The 17,875-nt window shown below is 37.2% G+C and overlaps 1 protein-coding gene across 12 annotated transcripts in view; it reads left to right on the top strand.

Moving 5' to 3' along the window:
• GAB1 (GRB2 associated binding protein 1) overlaps positions 1 to 10,938 on the top strand; it is a 116,228-nt gene extending 105,290 nt beyond the window's left edge. For all 12 annotated transcript variants that reach the window (XM_074377952.1, XM_074377958.1, XM_074377974.1 and 9 more), the window contains 2 exons: positions 4,074 to 4,196; positions 6,587 to 10,938. In XM_074377952.1, the coding sequence (XP_074234053.1) occupies positions 4,074 to 4,196; positions 6,587 to 6,745 (282 nt within the window). In that variant the 3' untranslated portion in view covers positions 6,746 to 10,938. The remainder of the gene's footprint in view (positions 1 to 4,073; positions 4,197 to 6,586) is intronic.
• Positions 10,939 to 17,875: the final 6,937 nt, after the last annotated feature.

Genomic DNA, 17,875 nt, shown 5'->3' with positions numbered 1-17,875 from the left:
TAGTAGTAAGCAATATGTTTCTCAGAAATCAGGTAGTTCCAGAAAGTAATACTTCAGATGTTTAAGAATTCAAGGCAGTTTTAATTTTTAAAAGTCTTTTGCTTTTGTTTTCCCTTAAACTAGAGTGAGTGCTTGCTTTGTTATTTATATTTGAGCAGGTGAATGTATCAGTTGGCACTGGGGTCCCCTCTGAGTAACAGAATAATTAACAAGGACTTAATTTCTTTCTCATGTAAAAGACCGGAGAGTCAATCCGGGGTGGTTGCAGCAGCTTTGTTCCTGGAGCCCTCGGGATCTCTGTCCCTTCCAGCTCTCGGGTCCACTGTCCCCTGGGTCTGGTGCACATGCGCAATAGAACAAGATGCTCCACCCCCACCAGCCACGCCCCCCAGCAGAGTCACAGTCCAAGCTGCGGGATGGAAGGAAGAGAGAACCAGCAAAGGAGGCAGCCTAACTGCCTCATAAAGAAGGTTCCCAGAAACTGCTGAGTACAAACTGTTGGCCAGAACTTAGTCTCCGGCCACGCAGACATGAAAGGGGCAGGAAACCATAGCCTTTCTTCTGAGTGCAAGGGGGCCTGGCTAAAAATCCCCTTCCCCAGGCAGAGGGGACAACAGATGGGGGGCACAACCAGGCAGCGTCTGCCAGGATAAGCAAATATTGAATGCCAAAACTTGGAATGAATAGCATTTTAGTGGCTTTATTTTCTTTGAAACAATTCTCTTTAGCGATTCAATTTTATCAATGAATTTGTTGTATGTCTTTAATGGACTTTAGGCAGAAACAGATTTCTCCTATGTTGTGAAGAAACAAAAGTTAGTCATTTGGAAAGTATGATTGGGTCCTTGAATTAATTAATTTTAAAATATTAATCAAATTTATAAAGTGTTTAAAAATGAATAAGTTAATTTTAAAATATTTGCATCAGCCCTTGAATTAGAATGCAAACTAAATATCAGTCATATTTTCACTAACTTGAAGGCAATGAGATATTTATTAATTGACTTCTGCTTTTGGATTTGCTATTTTTCAACTTGATGGGTGGTGGTTTATTATTTTTATTAACTTAGTACTTTTTCTTTATTACAGTAAGTAGACTAGTAAGAGCCTCAGTAAATCCTCAGTGCTGAGTATAGATTGCCATCAATTTTCATCTTCAGGTGGTTGAGGGAATTCTTTCAAATTACAAAAGTAATTATTTTCTGAGATACTAAAGAGTCTTTTATTTTACCCCCCAATAGTAAATAATCATAGAAATATTGGAAAGGACATTTATTAGGGGAATTTGAAAGTATGATTTGTTGTGAGTAGGTGTTAAGTGAAGGGAAAAGACTAGAAAGGAAACCATGACATTCAGAAAGTCAAAGGAAATGAAAATATAAGATTGTTCTTTTATATGTCATAACGCTAAACCAGAAAGTTACTTTTACCTTCCAGTAGAAGTATCTCAATAGCCACCAGATAGTGGATTTCTAAAGTACTTAGGTCCTAAGTGTTAGAAATGAGCAGAAGTGTCCCAGTTGACAATATCCATCTCCCATTCACAACGGAAAAGTCAGCTGTGCCTTTCCTTCTTGTCTTGCTACCTGCCCAGGGGCTCATCCTAGCCTGAGCAACAATTCCTAAGGAAAGAATGTGATAGTTCCAGCAGTATTTCCTGCACTTCTTGGAATTTAGTGTATGAATAGAACACCATAAAAGTTCACAAGATCTAACATATGCTTGGATCGATAAAGTCAATTAAAAAAAAACAGAACAGGATGAGATTAAAACCTGGTTTATAAGGACAATAGAGATTAAATTCTCTACGTTGAAATGTATAGAATGCATGCTCTTTCCTACACTGGCACTCATGGAGCAGACGGTATCTAAGGAAACAGTGAATTGGTGATGCTGCCTATTCATTTATACAGATATCCAAAGTCAAGCATTCTTGAAATGAACCCTTAATGTGACACCTGAAATTCAAGTGATGGGACATTACTAAAGACATGTAAATTGTTTGTAACATTAGCAGCAAAAATCTGTTCAATAATTTTATATATTTTGAAAAGAATTTTAGGGGAAAAAAAGCACTAACTATGTATTTTTTTCCATTTAGTTCGCAGAATGCTTATAATAACGCCTAGAATCTTAGGGTTTTTCTAAACTGTTTTGGGAAAACACTGGATTAAAAGGCTAGAACAGAGACAGGCTGTTCCCAGTTGAGGTTAGATCAAGAGCAAATAGTCTTCCTTGTAGGAACATATATTTTAACTATACTTAAAGATAAAAAAATTTCAAGTTCTAGTAATTATTAGACAGAAAAGTTTAACCTGCAATTCTGAGAAATTCTCTTTAGAAATAATGTATTGAGATGAAATGTGTACATCATATGAACTCAAGGGTTCCTTTCATACCCTTGTAATACCATGAACAATCCTAAATGTTTCCTATTAGGGAAATTCCAGGTATGGGTTCTGTCTTCACACACACACACACACACACATACACACACACACACACACACACACTCCAGGTTGGTTTTTTATGTGAGAATGAGCTGAAAAAAATTTTCAGTTTTTTCATGAATTAGAAAAAAGGAGGGAGAGGAATAGCAATTTGTACTAATTGAGCACCAAAACTTACTTACATTTTTTGTCTTACATGTAACCATCAGTATTTTTTTTATGATTTGTTAGCAATAGTTGATAAATTTGATTTAAAAATCTGTTCCTGCAGATAGGGTCATCAGATTCAGTTGTGCAGGTTGTCTACTGCACAAAGATGTCACGTTCAGTATGTAGTACGTGCAAAAGACCACACACATACTGCGTTTGAGTACATACAACCCAGACCATGTCCTGCTAACCAGGCTGTGGGTCCCAGCACAGAGCTGTGTCACCCTCGGGGAAGGAGCACCTTTTCCTAATTCACAGAAATGTTTCATGCAGGCTGTCAGCAGCCCTGCTTTCAAATGAGGGAATAAACTCAGTGTTTTCCTAGCAATTGTCCTTGCCCTAAACCACAGCCTACTCTGTTAACCTAAGCCAAAAGAAATGGAGTAGCAGTGGAAAGAATCAACAGAACAGATTTGTGTCATTTCTTACTTGTGTTGTTCATCCTAACAAGTGTAAAATTGTCAGGTTCATTACATCGTTATGCTTTTCTTCAAAAGTATGAGATAACATGTGAACAATAATACCTGTGTGAAAGACGGCATAAGGATGAAAGCCCCTAACAAATATGTAGTGTCACCTGTGAGAGTTCAGGAACATTCCTAGGTGAGGTTAAAAGCAGCAAGGTGTGGAAACAGGAGATTTGCTGGAGCACATTTAGAAGACTGTCATAATCAGAGTCTAGGCGGTATGTAGGGGCATAAGTCCATGTTGTCTTTTCTTTATTTCATTCTTATTGTTTATTGCTGCCTCGCTCTTCCTTGTTTCTTTTTCTTTTCTTAGTGAGTAGTCCTCTTGCAGAGTTCCTATTAGGAGAGAAGGGATAAGGCTAAGACAGAAAATTAAGTGATAAAAATTCCAGATGGTTGAAACAAAATAGACTTTGCAAGTTGAGTCGGTATTCCCAGCTTTTAGTTAGCATGCTTATTCTAAACTAATTTTCACATGAAAGTCTTTAAATAAAATACAGAACTTTTTTAAAAAGTTTAATTTGAGAGAAGGTAAGCTCAGAGTCTTTCTACTCCACCATCTTGGTAGAACCCTAAAAAAAATTGAATTTGAAAGTGAGGGATATAAGGATCTGGTACTTAGAGAATGTGATTGTGTACAGATACTTTACCAGTGTAGAAGGAGAACTATTGTAGGTCACTGTAGCTGGATGTCCCAGTCTTAGCCTGAACCAAGTCTTACTTTTCAAACTACTGTTAGCTTACTCTAATTGATGTTCTAACCAGTTTTAAAACTATTAGTTATTTTTCCCCAATCCTAAAAAATCGTTTAACTTTCTAAGGAGACACTTCTTCAACCTTCGTCCTCCTGAAATTAATATTTAGGCTTCAGCAGATGGCAAACTAGGTAACAAGCGGTATGTCTTACGAATGTTGGACGGTTGATTCTGTTGTGTTACACTTTCAGAATCTTTTTGGCAGTAATAGCCTGGATGGAGGAAGCAGCCCAATGATCAAACCCAAAGGAGACAAACAAGTAGAGTACCTAGATCTAGATTTAGATTCTGGGAAATCCACACCACCACGCAAGGTGAGTGAAGCCTCGTTCTGTAAGTACACTTAGTTCACATTTGAAACCTGAAGAATCGCATCTGCTTTGGGGGAATTTTATTAGTATGTTTAATTTAAGTTTAATAAAGTCTTAATGCTTTTTTCATAAATCACAGACAACATTATGCAGACTGATAAATTTATTTTTTTCATTTCTAATGGTACGGACGTTATACATTTTCTACTCTTTTAATGGTTACCATTGAAATGCTAAATAAATTCTAAAGTTCCAAAGTTAATTGTTGTCTTCACTCCCTTTCTGATGTTAGCTCAGTTTAATCCCTGTCTGACTTACTTGCTATTTTTGTCCAAAATTTTAGTTTTTTGTTGTTGTTACTGTTAAACCCATAAATTACTAGTAGTAGTATCCTATAGTACATAGACAATGTTTATTTCCATTTTCCTACATTTTTACCAACTTTTTTATCCTTCCTTTTTGTATCTAAGACCTTCCTTCTCTAATTTTCCTTCCTCCTTCCTTTAGAAGTTCTTTTTGTGAAAATCTTGTTAATAGTAAATTCTTGTGGTTTTTGTTTAACTGAAGTGTCTTTATTTTGTCCTCATTCTTGAAAAAGAACTTTTGTGGGTTTCTTGGTTTTGTTTTTTATTTGTTTGTTTGCTTTGGGGTTTGTTTTTTGTTTTTTTGTTTTGAGGTCACAATTCTTGATTGACAGTAAGTTTCTCTGGACACATAGGAGATACTGTTTACTATCATCTGGCTTCCGTTGTTCCTGTTGAAAAGTATGCTGTCAGTCTAATTCCAGTTCCTTTGTAGGTAATCTTGTCTTTTCAGTCTGGCTGATGTTAAGATCTTTTCTGAGTCTTCCGTGTTCTGCAGGTTTGCTATACTGTGTCTAGACATCTAGACATAGATTTTTTTCTTTGTTTATCCTGCTTGGTAGATGTGTTGTCTTTATCTCTGGATTCATATTTTTTATCAATTCTGGCAAAGTCTCAATCATTATCTCTGTAAATATTGTTTTTCCGCTATTCTTTTTCTTCATTCTTTGAGGTTTCTGATTAGACATTAGTTAGAACTTCTCAACCTGTTTTCACACCTTTTGCCACTTTTCATATTTTCTATTTTATCGTGTCTTTATGCTTACTTGGATAATTTCTTTAGATCTATCCCCAAGTTCTTCTGCTTAACCCATGTGTTTAATTTTTAATTTCAACTAATTTTATTTTTCGTTGCTAACATGACATTCTGCTTGGTTTTTTTTCCCCAGTACACCTAGCTGATTTGAATAACTTCTTATTCCTTTCTTGTTATCCTATTCCTTTTATTAAGTTTTATTTTTTCATTCCTTTAAACATCTTATACTCATATTTTACACCATTTATGCAATAATTTCAACATCTGAAGACCTTGGTGGTCTGTATCTGTGTTTACTGTTTCTGCAAACTCACATGCTTGATGGCTTGTTTCCTTGCGTGTTTCTTGTATTTTTATTGAGAATTGATTCTGCTGAGCTTATCTGTGAGCAGCCTGCAGAACTAAATTTCCTTCAAAAAGAGTTTGTATTCGCTTCTGCTAGGAAGCAGGTGATTCTACCACCATGGGACCACTTCAGTTCCCTTTGATGGTCCCTAGCCTAGTAGAAAGATTTCCGATTCCATGTGCCTCCCACCAGGGCGTCCTGACTGCACTGCTCAGAGTGATGTTCATCCTACAGACAACTGTCTTGACCCTTCAGCAGCTCTCTGTTCCCTCCAGTTCCCTCACACTTTGGTCATGTCCCTTAATTTCTAGTGAGCCCAGTAATGTATTAGTAATTACATTTGTTTTAAGTTAGCTAGTATCTCGTTGTCTTTTAGGAGTAAGAGGCCCATCAACCTGGGCAATTTGCCATTCTTGAAATACTCCTTTTCAAAAAACATTTCTTAGGTCTGAAAGTGAACACTGATACGTATCCTCGGGACTTGAAAAAGTCAAGCTTAAGTTAAAGGCTAAGGAAGCAAGCTAAGATGAACCAAGTGTCTGTTCTCCCTTTTTCCCAAGAATTTCAGGGGAGAGTAATAGCTCAGTGGCAGAGCACATGCTTAGCTAGCATGCACAAGGTCCTGGGTTCAGTCCCCAGTACCTCCATTAAAAAAAAAAGATTAATTAAAAAAATTTTGAAAGGATTTCATCTGTGATGGGAGCATTAGTTTGAATTCTTAAATAAAGTAGTATTTAAGGGAAAAACAGAGTCCAATTAGGAGGGTGACAATATTGTTAAATGGAAATAGTTAATGTTGTTTTTTCGTGACCAAATAGAATTTCAAGAGTTATTTACAGCACGTGTGTCTCTGTTTTAAGATGGGATTTCACTCAGAAGTGCTCCTTCTTATGTGGGAGTTTATGGGGGGTTTTCTTCGCTTTTTTAGCAAAAGAGCAGCGGCTCAGGCAGCAGTGTTGCGGACGAGAGAGTGGACTATGTCGTGGTTGACCAGCAGAAGACCCTGGCTCTGAAGAGCACCCGGGAGGCCTGGACGGATGGGAGGCAGTCCACGGAGTCTGAAACACCAACCAAGAATGTGAAATGAAAGTACCGCTTTGCTGTTTCCTGATCAAAAGAGGGCTGAACTGTCAAGAGAAATCCTGTTTGCCCGGAGATGACCTGACACAGCTACTGTAGGTAGATCCTCCGCTGAGTAGAGTCTAAGTCAAAGGACCTTCCAGACATAATCAAGCAATCTAGACTGTCCATGGTGCTTTGTGGTGGCTGAACAATTCATCACGTGTACATAGTGTGGGAAAATAGTATTGTTTGGTTCCCAGAGAAACATTTGTTCCATAGTTAACACACTTGTAGTATTACTGTATTTATGCACTTTTTCATTTAAAGCATTGGTTTGGGTATTTCCAAATGGACCTTAACGTGATTCCTTTGGGGTTTCTTGTTCTTCCTCACTCTACTCTAAGAACTATACCAAGTTAACTAAGCTACTTTTAGATTTGGAAATTACTCTTTAAACCGCAGTATAACAACATTACAATGCGAAGTAAATTCACAACCTGCCTTTCTACCTGAAACTTCACATGGTAACCGTTAGCTTAAACTACAGAGCACAGTTGGACTCATTCGTTACCTTCCAAAGTGCTGAGCATCATGTATGTACTGGTGTCAGGACTTAGTTCTCTGCTTCGTGTACATTGAGCTTTCAGTGGTGGAACCTTATTCTGTTTTGTTAATTACAGTGTTTGGGTTCATTGAATGAAGATTCTCCCCGGAGTGAGGGCGGGATCTTACACCTTGGAAAGAGTGAATAATTACACTATCAAGTAAGCTTACAGATCACTGACAGCATGTGGTGGTGGTGGTGGGGAGCTCTCACACTTGTTAACATGTATTAAACTCTACTTGCCAAGTGTAGATTATGTAACTAATCAGGTACGTACCAGGCACTGATGTGCTCATACACTGATCAGGTTTAGAAAACTAGCATTAGTGGTGTTCTTGTTAGTCCTCTAATTTTGGTTTCCAGTTTGGAGTTAATGACACAGTTGACATTCACTGTTAGTTATAGCAACATACTGTGATTTTTAATTAGACAGTAATTCAGATTTATTACTCTAAGAATGAAATTCTATCTTTTGACACCATAGTGCCCTTTCTATGATTTTTTTTAACTTTACTTAATATTCTTCTTGGCCTTATACTATTTAAATCCCTATGCAATTAATATTTTTTATCTGCAGTTTTTTAAAAAAAGTAGATGTTATGTAAGTAATTCTCATGTAGCAACTATTGCTTTTCCAGTAAAAGAATTAAGGATTTTGTACTGTGATTTATATTCACTGCCCCGATTCAAGAAATATTGGAGCCTTGCTATAATGTGAAATCTTATAGTCATGGACCTCTTCCAACCAGATTCCTGAAACCATCTGATTCTGTCTCACCTATACAACAAGGGCCTGTGACATGGATATCACAACCACAAATTATATCTAGTGAGGCTACAATTGTACTTATCTGTCTTGGCTTTGCAGTGTAATTTAGAAAGCAGGTATAATTGTTTGTTTTTTAACCAAGTTACATACAATCTCTTATGTATTGATTTGAGACTTACTAACAGGTTTTGGAGGGAGCATAGAAATAGGAGTGCCCACAGCTGAGGCCCATCTCCCTCCATCCTGACCTCTGTTGCCTGAGTACATAGATGTGCCCTGATTTCTGGCTGCCTGGCCGGAGTGCTGTGCCTACTCAGTGTAATGGGTTTATGTCCCTTCTATGAACTAAAAATGTTCAGAACAAGATGAATTGTAGACTAGTAACATTTGATGTTTTTAAATGTTTGCTTCTTTTTAAACCAAAACTAAAACCCAGAACTGAATTTTGAGGTGGATTTTTAAATAAAAAAGATTGTTGGAGTCTGGTGTGTGCAAGCTGTTTTATAATGAAACCACAAAATAAAATCCAGAAGCATCAAAATGTGCCTAAACTATCAAAACATACCACACAGTTGGTGTGTGAAGATACTAAATTGTGTTACGTGGAAGATGAACGTATTTTGAGATTTGGGACACAATAAATATAATATGAATTCAAAAACAGAAATCTTGTTTTATAACTGCCTATCAGAAGAGTCTAAGGCAAAGATGAATTTTTTAGTATAATTTTTCCTTAATTTTTTTACAAAATACTCACCATTTTTGAAGACCTGCACCATTCTTATCTGTAGACATCTTCCCATCATGCAGAGTGATTTAAGAACTCAAGTGCATTAAGCAGTTTGCTAAACTAAATCGCACTGAACATTGCATTGACAGATTAAATTACAAGGCAGTCTCTTACAGAGCAGTCTCTTCCAAACATTTTTTAGCACTAGAATCTTTTTTAAGTAAACTTTTGTGTCACCCCAACACATAAAGCCTGAAAGTTCCATTTTATCAGTGTAGCTGTATTTTGAGTCCACATTTATATTTACTTAGTCCATTGCTAAGAATAAGATTTCTAAATGACACAAATGTGAAATCGGGGTTATAGATCGTGGGTAAAACCCGCAGCAGCCAGTCTGTTTGTTTCTATGCCTTCATTTCATTTGCATACTCTTCAAGAGAATTTTGATTCACACAAACATAAGTAAGTACAAATAATAACAGGTTATAAGCACACATTTCAGGAGATTCTTTACCTAGAGATAGCCGAAGTTGTATTCCCAGGTTTATACAAAAATGAATTATCGTGTTAGTGGGAGTTTATACATACACAGTCTCCAGTATGGTAATACTCATCTGGATGTGCATTTCTATTAAGTTTTTAAACTACATTCTTTTATAAAAACAAAATTTGAATCCAACTTTTTTGAATACCCTTAATCGCCTTCAGGAAGCTCAGTTTTGGCCAGGCATGGGTTGAAAACCACTGGTTAACCATATGACAGTTAACGTTATAAATCAGAAGTCTTTTTCTCCCACGTTTGATTCCTTATTTTGAAAAACTGTACAATTTTATGGAAGTTTGAATACCAAAGCACAGCTCTGCTTTCAAAAAATCAAAATTCAAACTTGAATAATATAAGCTATTTAATCCACAGATGGTAACACTTAGTAAGCTATAAAAGTGGTTTTTATCTACACTCTAGTTTATACATTTGCATCTTTATTTTTATCAATACCATATAAGCTACTGTGAGCATTTTAGAGAGTAACATAAAGGTACTATGAGTGTCTGTATGTATATATAGCATTGTATTTAATCGTAGACTGAATTTAATTTGGTATAGAAATGCTGCCATCCTTGTACATTAATGTCATGAGTCGTAGTTCCCTCTGGACTCTTTAATTAATGGGAGGTCATAATCGCTGTATTCATAAATGCATTCAGTCTGGAAATTGAACACCAGTGTTTGTTTTTCTTTCTCTACTAGTGAGAAGTTGTCTGCTTTCCCCCTTTAGCCAAAATAGTATTTTTTTTTTATGTTTTGTTCAGCTGTTAACTACGTTACGCCTGTACACTATGCTATGGACGTAATTCTTGGATATTCCCAAACATTCTTAGTGCTTCTTTATTTGGCCCATTGAAAGTATTGTTATTAGTATTTTGAATGAAATATCCTTTTAAAAATTAAAAAATATTAGCCTTTAAATTTTTAGAAACGAGGTGGGCCAGTTTTTTTTATTCCTATCTTTGGGTCATTGTGGTAGGTCTTGTCCTCCGTTGTTAGATAAGCAATCGGGTTCATAACAGGATTGACGTAACATGACCAAATCAGAGGGATACAGAGAGAGGGGGACATATCCCAGGACAACAATTATCATCAATAATATCTAATATGTTATATATAGACCTATATGTAATTTAAAATACTGCCAACCATGAGATGAAAAGCCAATGAATGTTGTAGACATCACAGACTTGTTATGATGAAAAATCAGTTGTCAGGTTGTTGAGATGATTGGTTTTAAATCTGACTAAATATGTTTCTGTATTACTACAGCTTGAAATAATTTAGTTTGTCTTCCATAGACTTAGCTTTCTTTAGGTTCAGTATAATGTATATTATGAGTTTCCACGGACTGTTTGGTCAAGGGATTAACATAGCTTCTTGCTTCCTTTGGGTAAGAAGACATGGTTTTGTGTGAGTTCTTGTAACCTAAATCGATTGTTGATAATCACCCCAGATTTCAACAGCAAACTCTTATGTATAAATTTATTTCTCCCCTCTTACCCATCTTCTTTTGTAAAGATCTAATTGTAGATATTTCCTGCTACCAAATAAAGCTTTTCAAACAATTTGGTTTCAAGACCATAAGTAGTCAATTTGGATACTAAAACTGTGAACAAATAAGGATGTAGAAATTTATGTTTCCAACCCTTCCTTAGAGTCTGTGTCTAAATTAAAAACCAAATTCTGCCGTTCACTGTACTTCCCAGTCCTACTCCTATAGGGACGTTTTCTGCAGTGAGGACCCCACTAACTCATGCTAGCACGTAATAGTCATGCTCTAACTAAACAGGAGAGGCTTCTGAGACCACTGCCCATGCGTCCACCCATTATTTCTTCACCTAGCCAGCGCCACTAGTGAGGTATTGAGTAAAAGGCTGGTAAGTACTGGCCCGTGTGCAACCTTTACCGTCAGAAAATTCGTTTGATACATAAAGCATGGCTTAGCTGGGCTTTTTCATGTCTATGAGAGTTTTCAGACAACTCCAGTGCTTCATAAAACCCCAAGAATTACCCTCGGTCAGTCATTTGGCCCTCCCAGTGCAGCACTTTGCAGCTCTGGCTCTGTCAGTAGATCATCTTTGTGAGGTTTGGGGAGGGTGACGTGATCGCCTTTGAGGTCATTCTCCCCCCACCCATCTTTCTGCCACCCTGTAAATGTGAAACCTCTGGATATGTGCAGGTAACTTCTTTGGGGGGAAAAATAAGCTGCTTTCTCTGATACCAATTTTGAATTACAGTTTTATTAGAAAGTTTAATGGAGAATAATTTGGCAATTCTGTGAATGTGCGTTATTGCATATTTAAAAGCTGAGTCAATAGTGAAAGGCATTTTGTTAACTGTGGTGATGAGTAACATTCCCCTCTTAGGTTCCCTCCTTTAAATTATATGAAGTTATTTTTTAATAAAATAAGTTAACACCTATAGAAAATCAAGCTTCTAAAGTTTGTTTCTATAATTCATTAGACAGGCTTTTATTACTGTTAATCATGGTTATGTTGGTGATTCACTCGTACCTCTGTGTGTCTCTGATTTTGTGATCTATGTGGTACCTAGAACATTTGGAGTACTCAGTGTGTGGGACAACATATGATGGTACAAAAAAGAAAGAAAACAAATGTTTTAAAAGCCCACTTTCTCAAATACAGTATCATGATGGTTAATGTGTCAACTTGGCTAGGCTGTGGTGCCCGTGTGTTTGATCAAACGCTAGTATAGATGTTGCTGTGAAGATATTTTGTAGATGTGACTAACATTACCGTAAGTAAAGCTTATCACCCTTCTTAGCGTGGATGGGCCTCATCCAACCAGTTGAAGGCCTTCAAAGCAAAAACTGGTTTCCCATGAAGAAGGAATTTTGCCTCAAGACCATAAGATACAAGTCCTTTGTGAATTTCCAGCCTGCCCTACAAATTTCAACTTTGCCAACCCCTACAAGTGTGTGGGCCAATTCCTTAAAATAAATCTCTCCAATGGATGGCTAGGTGGATAGATGGATAGATTCTACTGGCTCTATTTTGATAGATAAATAGATACATACAGAGATGGATGGATGGATGGAAAGATAGATTCTTTCTCTAGAGAGCCTGTTAATTCATTATTCTGAGTTATTTATGTGTATGTATACATATATAAAGCAAGCAATGATTTTGAGGTTTAATTTGAAATGTAAATTACAGGTCCAATTTGAATCCATTGGCAGCCTTTACCCCAAAAATATTTTCTTCTAAAATTAAAGTGTTGATGAATTTCTGAAGCCATTTACTTACAGTGAAACAGATTTCCACTTCTACAGGCCATAAATTTTTGTCTTTCAGGAACCATTAAATTAGCATCTCCAAGGAGGAAAAGCAGTATGCAAAGAGGAACAGAAAGATTGTTGGCTTCTTGCTGGGTGGCATACAAGATCTATTAAGAACAATATTCCATTTGCTATGCTTGGGTTGTAGTCTTGACCCTTGTCAAATACTATGACTTTAATATATGTATTTAATTATCTCTGCTTTATATTTCTGGGGTTTTTTTTGTAGCACATACACCCTATGTACTTCTAAAACTATTTTTTAATCAACTTTGTAAAAAAACAATGAGTCTGAAAGATGCTTATTCCAATCCTTAAATAAAGCAATGACTTCGGAATTCAGACTAAGAAGAAAGTACTGTTGTCCCAGTTTGAGTCTACTGGATGACAGCTCATTAAAAATTAAAGTCACTTTACTAGAGTATTTGCTACATATGTAGGACTATGCTAGGTGCTGTGGGAAACAGAGGAAATCTACACCAGCTTTATCTTGACAAGTTAGTATGTGTGAATTGATGATATGGGACCATAAATAATGATATGGGACCAACAATGAGGTGCTGAGGCAAAGACCATCAAAGGATAGCAGTCAAGAAGAGCTTCATAGAGATGGAGATTGAGAAGGGCTTTGGAGGGTTGGCAAGAAGGAAAAAGGAGGGAGGGCATCTGAAAGAACAATATGAACAATTTATTAGTTTGCTATTTATTAGTCTTCTGAGAAGAGGGGTGTGAAAAAGAAAAGAGGCAGAATGTGGAGAACTGTGTGTTAGTTGGAAGGTTGTAAATATTACATCTGTTACTGAATGCTGTGTAACGAACCAAAATGTTTTGGCTTTAAAAAAACTAATCATCCTCTAGTCTCATAGTTTGCATGATCAGAAGTTCAGGAGTGTCTTGGCTAGGCAATTCTGGCTCAGTTTCTATGAAAGGAAATCAAATCACTTGAAACTGCAGTCCTCTTGAGAGGAAAGATCTGCTTCCAAGGAGGTTCACCCACGTGGCAAGCAGGATGGCAATTGGCAGGAGGCCTGTGTTCCTCTTCCTGTGCTTCTTCCAGAGCTGCTAGAGTGTCCTCATGGCATGGCGGCTGGCTTCCCCCAAAGCTAGTGTTCCCAGAGACCAAGCAGAGGCTTCAATGCCTTTTGTGACCTAGGCTTGGAGACCACACACTCTCCTCTCTGCTGTGCTCTCATGGGTCATCCAGTCCACCCCCGATTCATTGTGGGAGGAGACATAGAAGAATGTGAATACCAGGAAGCAAGGGTCACTGGGAGCATCTTAGAGGCTAGTTGTCACAAAGGCAGAATTGAATGTCAAGAAATGAGGCCAAAGATGGAGGGCCTGAAGGACCAAGGAACTCAAGTGCACTGAAGAATTAAGGACTCTAAACAGTCAGAACAAGACAAAGCTTGGAAAGAGCAGGCTACAGGAAGTCAGGAAATAGTTCTGAACCTGGGTCTATGAGTTTAGCTGTGTGTTCTTGTAAATTATGAAGCTATTTGACAGTTACTGAGACACTGTGTTTTATATTGACTCTTACCTAATCCTCATAATACTGGGGAGTAGGTAACGTTATTCTCTCTAACCTTCAAGTTCCAACTTAATTCCACAAGGCTTTCCGTCAACTCCCCCACCCAGGGGTGATAGCTTCTTCCTCTGAAAGTCACAAAATTGGTAACTTTCTTCTGTTTTCCATATTTGGCTTTGGTGATGGTATATTGGTTGCTAGGGCTGCAATCACTAAGTACCACAGACTGGGTGGCTTAAACAACAGATTCATTTTTTCACAGTTCTGGAGGGTGGAAGTCCAAGATCAAGGTGTAGGCAGATTTTGTTTCTTCTGAAACCTCTTTCCTTGGCTTGTAGATGTGGCCTCAATGTATCCTCACTTGGCCTTTTCCTGGACACGTGAGCCCTAGTGTCACTTTCTCTTCGTATAAGGACACCAACCATGTTGAATTAGACCCCCACCTTTATGACCCCATTTAACCTTAATTTCCTCTTTAAAGGCCCTATCTCCAAAAACAGTCATAGTCTGAGGTACTGGGGTTTAGGTCTTCAAGACAAATTTTGGGTGGACAGAGTTCAGTCCATAATAGATGGCTATGTTTATCTCATCTACCCAGCTGTATGCAGCTTAGAATAAAAACTAAGTCTAATGCATCACAGCATCAGTCACATTCCTGGCAGGAAAAGATGTCCCACTCAAAGGAGTAACTGATGAGAGTTAAATGAAGGAACTATTGCATATCTATGGATTGGGTTAAGGGAACTAACAAGGGGTGATTAAAACCCTTAGCAACAGTAAGAAGTCATTACCACTTTTAGAACTAAGTGGGCAAGTGGAGGGTGCCGTTACTGACACCCAACAAGAGCTGTCCACCAGCAGACACTTCGGACTTCTGTAGAAGGACACAACCACCGCCAAATGCAGGCCAGCAGGGAGGGAGTCAGGTTACCTCTTCTGTGACTTGCCATTGGCTGAGAGCCACCAGCAGCCAGAAATAACCCAGGACATGTAATACATGGAGGTCATCCTCTCGGGCACTGGGCAAGGCAGAGGAGGGCAGAAGGCAGATCAGGTAAAGCAAAGAAAATCCTTCACAGTCTTCATATTTATTACCATGAGAAAATGTAGGGTCTGGGGAAGACTGGATTGCTTAACAGCTGATCCAAACTCTAGAACTAAAGTGCCATCCTGTATTTCAGAAGCTGTAAGGATAAAAACTACACTTCCCAGACATCCTTGCACCTAGGGCTCTGCCGTCAACTTTCCACCAGTCACATTCACTTAAATTCAGAAACAGTTCAGTGGAGAGGGAGGCAGAGCTCTGCAAAGCATCAGTGTTGATAAATCTAGTAGATGAAGCAACGGGTTCCTGATCCTTGGTCGACCGCTAAGATGGTGTATTCTTGGAGACACCATCTGTCATGGCAGCTTCCTGCACCCGCGTGGCGCCATAGACATGTGATCCTGGACTCCACCACTAGTGAGTTGGTTTCCTGAACCCAAATTCCTGATCGTTTCCATGTCTGGCCATTCCATGGCATTGTTCTGAGAATCATGCCTAAGGCCCTACACACAGTAATTGTAAACTCTATCTTCTACATTCCTTTTGGAATTACTTTAATGTTCCTTTTCAAATTACTAGAATGGCTTACCTCTGTTGAAAATAGACACAGGGGCCAATTTTCTGCCTCTTGCATTCCGGAATAGTTTTTTTTTTTTTTTTCTTTTCTTATTCTCATATTGCAAAACTGTATGTTTAAAGAAAAATGGGGGGAGAAGAGGAAAAACAAACTGTGTTACTTCCCTTTCTTTGCCTGCAGATGTGCTGCTTTTTGCTTTGACTGCTGTCAGAAACATCTTCCCAGCTGTTAAACATCTATCTGAATTGTCATCTTTAAAGACTGCATTGTAGTCCTTCAAATATTTTAAAATAACCAATAATAATATCCAGTTTGGATACAGGTGTGGGGAGTGGAACACTAGCATGTGCTACCCCTGGGACCATAAATTGATAACAATTTTTTTTTAAAGAGCAGTTTATTATTACAATTTTAAAGTCTTAAAACTATGCTTAACCATTAACCAAGCAATTGAATTTCAAGGAATTAATCAAACATGTGCACAATCATTTCTCTCCAAGGAGTTACAAGTGTAGGCAACAATGGAGGGCTGGTTAAATTGTACACACACGTATATAGCCATTTATAATATAGAACAATAACCTGCGAGTGTGTTTCTCTAGCAAGAGAGACTTCTGAAAAAAAAACGAAAGCCAAGTTTGGGAGATCCAGCACCCTTTCACCTTGGTTTAATTATGGTGCCTCCACTTTTTCTGTTTCCACATTGATGTAAGATTTATTTGAACAATAGGTTCTGCTACTGTAAAAAGTCCTAACTGTTGTGATAAAAGAATATTTGATGTCATGAATGGTTTTTCAAGATATACTGCTATGTAAAAATTAAGGCTATATAACTAAATATAGTATAATCCTATGTTATATGTTACCAACAGGACCAAAACAGCAGGATATCACTACAGATATTACAGACATTACAATGATAATAAAAGAGATATTATGGACAATCTGAGGCAAACAAATTTGAAAATTATATAAAATGAACACATTGCTATAGAAAACAATTTACTACAACTGAGAAAAGAAAATCTGAATCATCCTGTAACAACAAAAATGAATTTTGTAATTAAAACTCTTTTTACAAAGAGAATTCGGAGCTCAGACAAAATCATCAATAAATATTGCCAATTAAGTAAGAAAGAAATAATGCCAGTCGTACATGAGTTCAAAGTAATACACCGTATCAGTAAAATAAATGAGAAAATATTAGTAATTTCAATTAATGCAGAAAACTGGCTGATAAATTTCAACATCTATGCATGATTTAGAAAACAAAACTCTTAGCAGCGTGGAGTAAAAAGGAAATGTGTTCCAAAGAAAAGAATATCTATTTTAAAAATCCATCAACCATCATCATACTGAAATATTGGTGAAATATTTAACTTTCTCTTTGAGACCTAAAACAAGGCTGGTATGTCCACTATTACCACTTCTGTTCATTACTGCACTGAGGGACCCTGCCAGTAGGAAGTATGAGATTTGGACAAAACAAATAAAACTGCTGTTATTCACAGTGATATAGTTGTGTATGTAGAAAATCCAACCAAATCTAAAGGTAAAAGATTGCTAGAAACCAGGTCAATAGGCAAAAATTAATTGTATTTTTATAAACCCACAGCAAGCTGTTCAATTATGAGTTTTTTAAAAGATGAAGATTATGATAGTATCAAAAACATCAAATAAGAATTCATTTCAAATAGAATGTGCAAAACTTCTACAATAAAACATTAAGAATAGGGGGTGGGAATAGCTCAGTGGTAGAGTGTGTGCTTAGCAAGCAGAAGGTCCTGGGTTCAATCCCCAGTACCTCCATTAACAAATAAATATATAAACCCGATTACCTCCCCCCACCAAAATAAATAAATAAAGATGAAAATAAATAAATAAATAATAAAACATTAAGAGTAAAGAAAACCAAAATAAAAAGAGGAATGATATACAGTGTGCATGGATTGGGTAATTCAGGGCATAAAGATGTCAGTTTTTCCCAAAATTAGTCTTTAAATTCGATGCAATCTCATTAAAAATTCCAAGAGGGATTTTTTTTTTTTTTGATG

The sequence above is a fragment of the Camelus bactrianus genome, chromosome 2 (genome assembly GCF_048773025.1).
Source record: "Camelus bactrianus isolate YW-2024 breed Bactrian camel chromosome 2, ASM4877302v1, whole genome shotgun sequence".
Classification (NCBI taxonomy): Eukaryota; Metazoa; Chordata; class Mammalia; order Artiodactyla; family Camelidae; genus Camelus; species Camelus bactrianus.
The sequence above is the reverse complement of the archived record's forward strand: the minus strand, read 5'-3'. Positions and strand labels throughout refer to the sequence as shown.